The 8,107-nt window shown below is 55.2% G+C and overlaps 1 protein-coding gene across 2 annotated transcripts in view; it reads left to right on the top strand.

The window, feature by feature from the left end:
* The window catches only part of CCND3 (cyclin D3), a 47,047-nt gene that overhangs the window by 35,133 nt on the left and 3,807 nt on the right, over positions 1 to 8,107 (top strand). For both annotated transcript variants that reach the window (XM_009638217.2, XM_035893781.1), the window contains exons 3-4: positions 5,829 to 5,988; positions 6,593 to 6,735. In XM_009638217.2, the coding sequence (XP_009636512.1) occupies positions 5,829 to 5,988; positions 6,593 to 6,735 (303 nt within the window). The remainder of the gene's footprint in view (positions 1 to 5,828; positions 5,989 to 6,592; positions 6,736 to 8,107) is intronic.

Below are 8,107 nucleotides of genomic sequence, written 5' to 3'. Positions count from 1 at the left end.
TGTTCATCTCCCCTTCTCCCTCCTCCGGGCAGCGTTGGGGTGGAGATGAAGGAGGAGAGCGCTGTCTGCCGCCTGTTGCTCGCTTCTGATTGTGCAGCTCTCGGTACTGGGGTTCTCCTTCCCTGTACATCTTTCCTACCAGGATCCTGGGTTGCTCTCAGTGTAACAGGAGGCACAGCGGGATGGTTGGCACGGATCTCTTCCATCGTTGTGCTCCAGAATCAATGTGCATTTGAGGTGGACAAGAATGGCTTCATTTTGGGTTTCAAAAGTCCTTTCTTGGGATAGCCTGCTCTTTCAGGCAAACGGGATCCCTTTTCTCTTTCCCAAGGGCATGGCCATGAGCACTCAGGAGTGCAGGGATTTATTCCCAGTAATTGGTGCCAGCCAAACGACTGAGCAGAAGGCATCACAGACCAGCCACAGCCCTTAAGGAGAGGTGCTGAGGCATTTGCAGGTGTCTGGGCAGGAGACGCTCTAGCCCATGATCTGGTGGTCACCTTTCCCTGCCCGCCACAAGGCTTGCTTTCCATACATGTTTAACCCTGTTTGGAGTAGATCCTGCTCCAGTCTCCCATTGCTCTCCACTGTGAAGAGGGAGCGGAGGTAACATCTGAAGATAGGTGAAGGATTTGTCTTTGCATTGGGACCTGACAAGAGTTAATACCCTGATTACAAAACCAGGGTGAGCTGTTTTCTTCCTCTGTGCTAATCGTGGCAATGTCACTTCTCTTTCACAATCTCGCAGTGGAAGAGGGTGGGGAGGGGAAGGGGAGCTTCTTCATCAAGGTTTGGACAATGGTGCGTCCTGGCCTCTTCTCGTGGATTGGTGCCATTTCAGCTTCCAGCGTGTCCCCCCTGGCCTTTCGGAGGAAGCTGGCTCACTTTCTCCGTAGGTTTGCTTCCTTCTCTTGCCGGGATGCTTGGCACCAGCTCAGCTGTTTAGAAAGGACACATTTGAAGCAAAATCTTGATGAAGTTATTCTAGAGAGAAGGAAATGATGCAACGAGGGCCTTGTCCATTTGGAGGAAGTTGGATTTCTGTCAAGGGCATTATCTAACCTACCTTTTTTTTTTTTTTTTTTTTTTTTTTTTTTTTAATAAAGGCTTTTCTGGCCTGTGCAAGAGGGTGTTCAGCTGCTTGAAGGTTGGGGAGAGGAGTGTAGGTCACCTTCGTCTGCCCAGTTTGCTCCAAACACATTGGCTTGCCTCTGAAATCTTTGACCTAAGGTCAGTTTTGCAAAAACTGCCAGGTATTTCCTGGCAAATCCCTAAGCTGGATCAAGCCATTGGGTAGATAACGAAGGGAGCAGCGGTGACAGCAGGCCATGAGGAGTGAAAATAAGAGCAAGAGAGAAGAGCTGAGTAGAAAGGGATGTTCACTTGTGGCAGAGCATTGGCTTTCCAGAAGACGTGCTTGTGTTTTACTGTTTTACCTTCTGGTTGTTGCATGGATGCGACCGTTTCTGCATCTGAAGTTGGCACCTTTACCTTTGACGTCCAGTCTTGCGCTCTGGTCGGGCGATGGAAACAAACGTTTGCCCCAGATTTCCTATTTGCAAATGGACTTTCGTGGCTGCTCATTTCTGTAGCTGTGCCTCAGCTGCTGAGTAGGGTGGGTGGCCAGCAGCAACATCAGCAGCTCTTTCCACCCTCTTTTTGAGTCAGCTCGCGAGCACAACGGGGCGCAGCCTGCTCCCGCTTCGCCGGTGTCTCATCAAGTCTGTGATAATGTAAAATGGTACCTTATCGACTTGAGTGACAAAATCGAGCGCAACTTCCTTTTCTCCTGCAGACAGGGCTGCTGCAGAGGGGAGCTGGGCGCTCTGCTCCCTGTGCAGCCTCGCCAGATAGGTTTACACAGGCTCCTTGTAGGCAGAGCGGGTGTGTGGGTGTTGCTGAGGGGAGAGCTTGATGTACAGAGTGACTGTCGCTGCATGAAAAGGAGAGAAGCTGGTGTGACACTTACATCCCAGCCTGCATTTGCAGAGCTGTAAATTGAGTAAAACAGTCTCTGCCTGCGACTTGGGTCTGTCTTGTGAGAGGGTGCAGAGGCAGCAACCAGGAGCTCAAGGCTGTTGCGCTGCAACAGGACTGTGCTCTGAGATCACCTTGTCCAAGCAAGGGAGGCAATGGGAAATGGTAGAGGCTGTCCTTCCCTCTTTTTTCTTTTTTTTTTTTTCTTTAATTTCTTGTGGGATGCAGCCAGGAGAGCTCAAGAGAGCAAGCTTGCAGAGAAGAAGCTCTGCTGCTGTGTGCAGTTTCCACCCCTAGAGAAGCTGGCCAGGCATGGGGAGGTCTGTGCTGGGGGATCTTGCAGAAGGGGAACCTGATGCCTTCCCAGCAATGGGATGCTCCGTGGGCAGTGCTGGCAGCTTGCAGCCTTTCCACGAGGAGGGTGGGCTCCGCAGGGTGGAGAAACAAAGGAACATTTTCCACTTTCTTCCTCTCTTTCATTAGCCAGGCAGAGACTGATTCAATTAGGTGCAAAACAAAATGCCAGGAAAAGGATGTTTGCTATACTGAGTGTATGCTGTTGTAGCAAACCTGCTTGCCTATCTCTTGCAGCCTTTTGTTCTGCTTCTTCCACAGATAAAGTGATTCAGAGGTTCTGACATGCTGCTCTGAGAGTGGGAAGTCCCCAGGGTTAGCAGGAGAGAAGCGAGGAGCAGGGTGGTTTGGCAGGAGAGAGGCTTCCCTGAGCTAAATCTTGTGAGCTGGTGACAGTCCTTGGCGCCTGTCGCCTTCAGCTGGCATCTCGAGTGCCGGCTGGGTCTCGGGATCAGGCCTTTTGTAACAACGAGGTTTTTAAGAAGACGATGAACCTCTGTAGTAGCTGGAAAAGAGCTGCTTTTGTGCATTGCAAACGGACAGGCGGTTGTCCCGGACCAGTCCTGGTGTGGCAGGAGCCAGCTTGTCCCAGGTGAGGTCCCACAGCTGAGCTGACTTGCACCTGGATCTTCTTAGGACAAAATGTGTCCCAGCAGGGCCAGGGTCTCTGCCACTCCTGTGTGGATGTCCCGTGCCTCTGGTGACTCCCAGTAGCCGGCTTGCAGCTCTGGGAAGAAGGGCAAGGAGCAAGAGCCCAGATGATGCTGGGCTGGTGTCCCCTCTGCTCAGGAGCTCCCCTCTCAGGTGTAGTGATCCCTTTTGGGTTTGCTTCACCAGCAGCAATCTCCAGGTTCTCCTTTTGACATTCCCCCTGGGTCTACAAAAGGGCCATGCTCCCAGCTCGCCTGGAGAAGTCAGACCTGAGCTGCCTTGGCCTCTTGCCCTCAGGAAGCGACTGCCGAAGGCGTCAGCAGTGTCCTGTGCCCCTTCCCGGGAAAGTGGGCTCATGCATGAGCCAGCAGCCAGCTCTCCCAGCCCTTGGTGGGTTCCAGATGAGCGGCAGGTAGGGACAAGGCACAGAGCTCTCAATGTCCAGCAGCTCTTTCCATGTGTCACCTTGCTGTGTTCCTGCAGTTTAACCAGTGGCCAGCACTACCTGTTTTTAATTCTTTTACCCCAGCCTGATCTCTCCCAATCCCCCCATTGAATCAGGCATCCTTGGTGACCTGTGCTGTGATCCTCAGGCTCTGAAGCTCACTGCCAAGTTTCTTGCTTTTATCCTGTGGATTTGGCTTAAAAATATGGAAAGACTGGCAGGCTGGGCATCCATATGGGAGGGTAGCGAGCGCGCGCTAGCGAAGCTCCGCTTTCTGGTTGGAAAAGTGCAGGCTGTGAAATGGCAAACGGCGCGTTTGGCCTCATGGGGGATTTGGAGCAGGTTGAGCAATGCTGCTCATTTAAGCAACTCAAAACTGGTATTGTTGTGTAAGGGGCCATGGTAAAAAAAAAAAATAAAAAGAGAAAATAAAGACCTGCCCTTATGAAAAATCTCACTTCTTCAAATCCATCTGTTCTGGCAGCCCTTTGGCACGTCTGTGGGCAGCACTGACCTTGTAATCCTAGACTACTTGGAAAAAGAATAGGTATTCTGCTAGATATTCTGCTGGGTAGGACTAGGCCCTGAAATGGAGATATCTGATACAAATCCCAATTCAGCTCTGTCCTTCCAAGCCTGGAGCTTCAGCTCCTGCAGGGTGTTTTCCTTTCCCAGCCAGGGCCACTGTCACCCTCCCTCCACTAGCAGGGAGGAGGGACACAGGGGCATCTTCTGTGGTCTTTCTGGCATGCCTGGACCCTGTTGCCAAAACCAGATTTGCTGCTGATCCAGAGGATGAAAGAAGTCGGAGGCCAGAAATCATCATGGCTCGGGACTGTGGGGGAATTGGGACCGGCAGAGAAGTTGGGGCAGCTGGGTGTGGGCTGCCCGTGACATTCCGGCTGGGATGGGAAGGAAAATGATCCTAGGAAGATGCCGCTCTCACCTCTCCTGAGACTGCTCTGTCGGTGGCATCGTCGTACCCAGATGTAAGAACATCAAAGCTGCTCAGCCCAACAAGACCAGTACGTGTGTGCCTCTTGAGTTTGACACAGCGGCTACTCTAGCTAAGTCACATAAACCTTGACATTGATGGCAGAGCGGGGAACCTGAATGCAGGGGTCCCAAATTCTGTGCCAAGGCTCTGATCGTGGGGCTCTCCTTGCTTGTACCTTGCCAGATGAGTGCTTTGGTACCAAACCTCTGCGGGACTTGCTGGGTGGTGACGCTGCCAAGTGCTTGCCCGAAGCTGCTCTGCACTTTGCTTTTCCTACCGTCGTCAGGACTAATGCCCAGAGCTGGGAGAGCCTGCGAGAGGCTGAGCAGATGAGAGGAGCAGCCCGGGCTCCCGCTGAAATCCACGGGGCCACCCGGCCTTCCTGCCATCTGTTCCCCAGCTTGCAGATCACACAGAGACTGGCTCGTGGAGAATATTTAAGAAATCTCTGTCAAATGCTTAGAGAGTGCACCACAATGTGGGACGGAGACAGCAGCAGCCACCTGGCATGTACCTGGGGAGCTTGCACGTCAGGGGGAGAGGTGGGCGCTAGCATGGCTGTTCAGAGCCTCTTCCCCCAGAAAGCTGCTGGGGATGCTCTGCTGAGCCTGGCTGGAGGCTCTCTTGGCAGAGAAGAGGCGTGGTGAGTAGAGGAGGTTCTGCCAACATGCTACTGCCCAATCTGGGACCTCCTCCGGAGGGCTGCGTGCCCAGCGTTTGTTGGGCTGAAGACCTCAGCGCCTCGTCACAGCCCCTGAGCTGTGAGGGATTGAAGATCTCATGCAGGAGCTTGGGCTGTCTGGGTGCAGCCCTGAAAGTTCAGCTGTGTTCCCCCCATCTTCCCTTGCTTCAACAGGTCGTGCAGAGCAGTTATTGCCTCCTGCGGCTCAGTGGCCAAGGAGCCACTGCAGGAGGGAGTCAGCGCGCTGGCCGGCTCCCAGGGGCACACAGAGAAGTGAGCTTCTGTGTTCCCTGGGCTGTAATGGTGTTAGCCCCGAGATGGGATTGCTCCTGGACATCAGCCTTTCCTTTTGGGAATGGAGAAGGAATATGGGAATGGTGTGCCTACCACTCCTTGCTCTGGTTTTTCTCTGTGGGCTGTTGCAGCAACCTTGCGAAGCAGAGGAGTGTCGAAGGCTAATCCGAGTGCACCTTGGAAAGAAGAAACCAGATTTATCGCTTCCTCTTCTGATCTTTACTCCAGGCTTTGCAACAGCTGAAGGCTGGATTTGTGCCATAGTCGTGGAGCAGGGACATTCCCTCTTTTCTTCCCCGTCTCATGGATTGCACTGTTTTATTGGCCCTTCCCCAAGCACTGGCCTTATCTGCCCTGGAATCTGGTGAGTGTTTCTGCCTGGCCTAGCCCTGCTGAATAACGTGCCGTCTGTCTGTCTGACTCTGCAGGATTGGGAGATTCTAGTCCTGGAGAAGCTAAAGTGGGACCTGGTCGCAGTGATAGCGAATGACTTCTTGGCTCACATCCTCTATCATCTCCCGCTGCCTAAGGACAAGATGGAGCTGGTGAAGAAACACGCACAGACCTTTATCGCCCTGTGTGCCACAGGTGGGTGCCTGCTCCTGCTGGAGCCACCCACCAGGATGCTGGGGAGGGTGGGCTGGCCACCGCACGTGGGGTGGCCTGGGCTTGAGTCAGGCTTGCTGGGTAATCCGGGGCTGGTCTCCCGCACCCTGGCTTTCTAAGGAGCTGAATGCCTGCCTTCATCCAGATGAGAGCGTTTTGCTGCTCTGTGACATGTCTTCTATGCCTGACCAAGTGGGACAACAGTCCTGGGGGCTCTTAGTGGGTGCCTGGAAGATGCCGGGAAAAGACAAAGCCGCCGTGCCACCCTTCCTGCTGTGCAGGCTGTGACTGTGGGAGGGTGTCCGGGGTAAAGGCAGGGTTGAATCTGGGCCTTGCTCTTAAGTGACTAGAGCAACCTCGTCTTCAGAACTTCTTTTGGGGAGCCAGGCCCAGAGCAATGGCTTACCGAAGCTCGCTGCTCTGACCCTCAGCCTGTTTGCTGTCGTTTCACCCCACGAAGCTGGAGAGACCCCTCTGCCTGGCCCTCTCTAGTCTTCCAGGGAAATCGCAGTCCCAAGAACTTATCATGCGCATCCTTGCTAACGGCTGCTTCTTTTTGCCCTTTGTATCCCTGTTCTGGCTCTAGACCACACTTTTGCCATGTACCCCCCCTCCATGATTGCGACAGGCAGTATTGGAGCGGCCATCCATGGCCTGACGGTCTCCGTGAACGATTTCAGCGGTGAGGCGATCACCGAGCTGCTGGCCAGCATCACTGGCACGGAGGTGGTGAGTGTTCATGGGGGAACGGCAAAGTGCTTTTGCTGCTGGATCTGGTGGAAACCCTTCCCCTTTCTGCTGCTCGTTCTTCCCAGAGGGAGAGAAAACGAGGCTGTTCGTAATGACGCTGGCCTTGGTTTGAGGAGTGCCTAGAGATGAGTGAGCATCTCCAAGCGCAGCACCCTTGGTCAGTCCCGTGGCTGCAGTCGGCTCCTGCGGGTGCAGAGCGGGGCGAGCTCGGGAGCCTTTGAAAAGCAGCACAAAGGGGAGCGTCTGTTCCCTGCGCGGGCAGGTGTTGGTGGGATCGGGTTGACAGGGTGGGATGGGGCAGAGGGAGAAGCCGGGCTCGGCATCTGCTAACCTCCGCCGGTGTCTGGTTGCAGGTGCCCAGACTGGGGTGGGAAGGGGGTCGGGGGCACAACGCGTTTTGGGACGCTGGCACAGCGGCTTTGCTGGGGACGTTAGGATGGTGGGGGGGCATCTGCCTGCCCCTCCACTGCCCTTTGAATGGGGAAGGGGCACCCTGTCGGGCTCCCCGTTTCTAGGTCGCTCCTGTTGCAGTGAAGCAATCGGGAGCCTTTCTGCTACCAGGGGCCCCTTTTGATCTTTTTTTTTTCTCTGCCCGAGCGCTAATGCCGGCAGCTGGGCGCGGGGTTGGTTACAGTCCCCTGACAGCAGCGCCGGGAATTGGAAGAGGTGCTGCGACCAGGCTTTGTTCAGGCAGGGAGGGGATGGGGCAGGAGGGCGTCCCGATCTATTTGTGCAGCTTTAATATTTTTTTGTTTGCTGGAGCCTTTTTAAAAAGTGAATCAGTGCAGCCAGCTGCTCTCAAGCTGCTGCGGTGAATGCGGCAGGGGCTGAAACCTGCTCTGGGTCAGGGCTGGTGGAGGGAACAGGTGGGAAGCAGGGAGGGCACCGCCGAGGGTGGGCAGCCGAAATGGAGCCCAGCACACCTCTGCTACCCTCCAGCCCGCTCCTCTCCCTCCTCAGCCCAGAGAGGGCCTCTGTTCTGCCCCAGAGCCCACCTGGGTGCAAGGTGCTGCACAAACAGCCCCTGCCCCAGCAGGGCTGCGGTGGCTCCTGTCGCAGACGGAAGCCCTGGGGATGCATCTGCAGCACTGCAGGGCTCCTGGGGAAGCACTCGGCCTCCCGTGCCTGTGGTGTTGATGCTTCTCCCTGAACTTGGCCTCACAGTGTCCCTGGGCTGGGACTCAGTTTCCCCTTTGGCTCAGCCCTGGAGGAGCGATCCCCTTCCTGCGGCTGCCGAGGCTCAGCCGGGCAGTGCTGGGGGTGCGGGGAATCCATAGGGACAGAAGGGGACGATGGCACAGGGCTGGCGGGAGCTGCACTGCTGCGCCGAGGCTGGCTCGCTGCTGGCTGT

The sequence above is a fragment of the Egretta garzetta genome, unplaced genomic scaffold (assembly GCF_000687185.1).
Source record: "Egretta garzetta isolate BGI_Z169 unplaced genomic scaffold, ASM68718v1 scaffold105, whole genome shotgun sequence".
Taxonomy (NCBI): Eukaryota; Metazoa; Chordata; class Aves; order Pelecaniformes; family Ardeidae; genus Egretta; species Egretta garzetta.
Note: the sequence above shows the minus strand (reverse complement) of the source record. Positions and strands in the feature narration are given on the sequence as shown.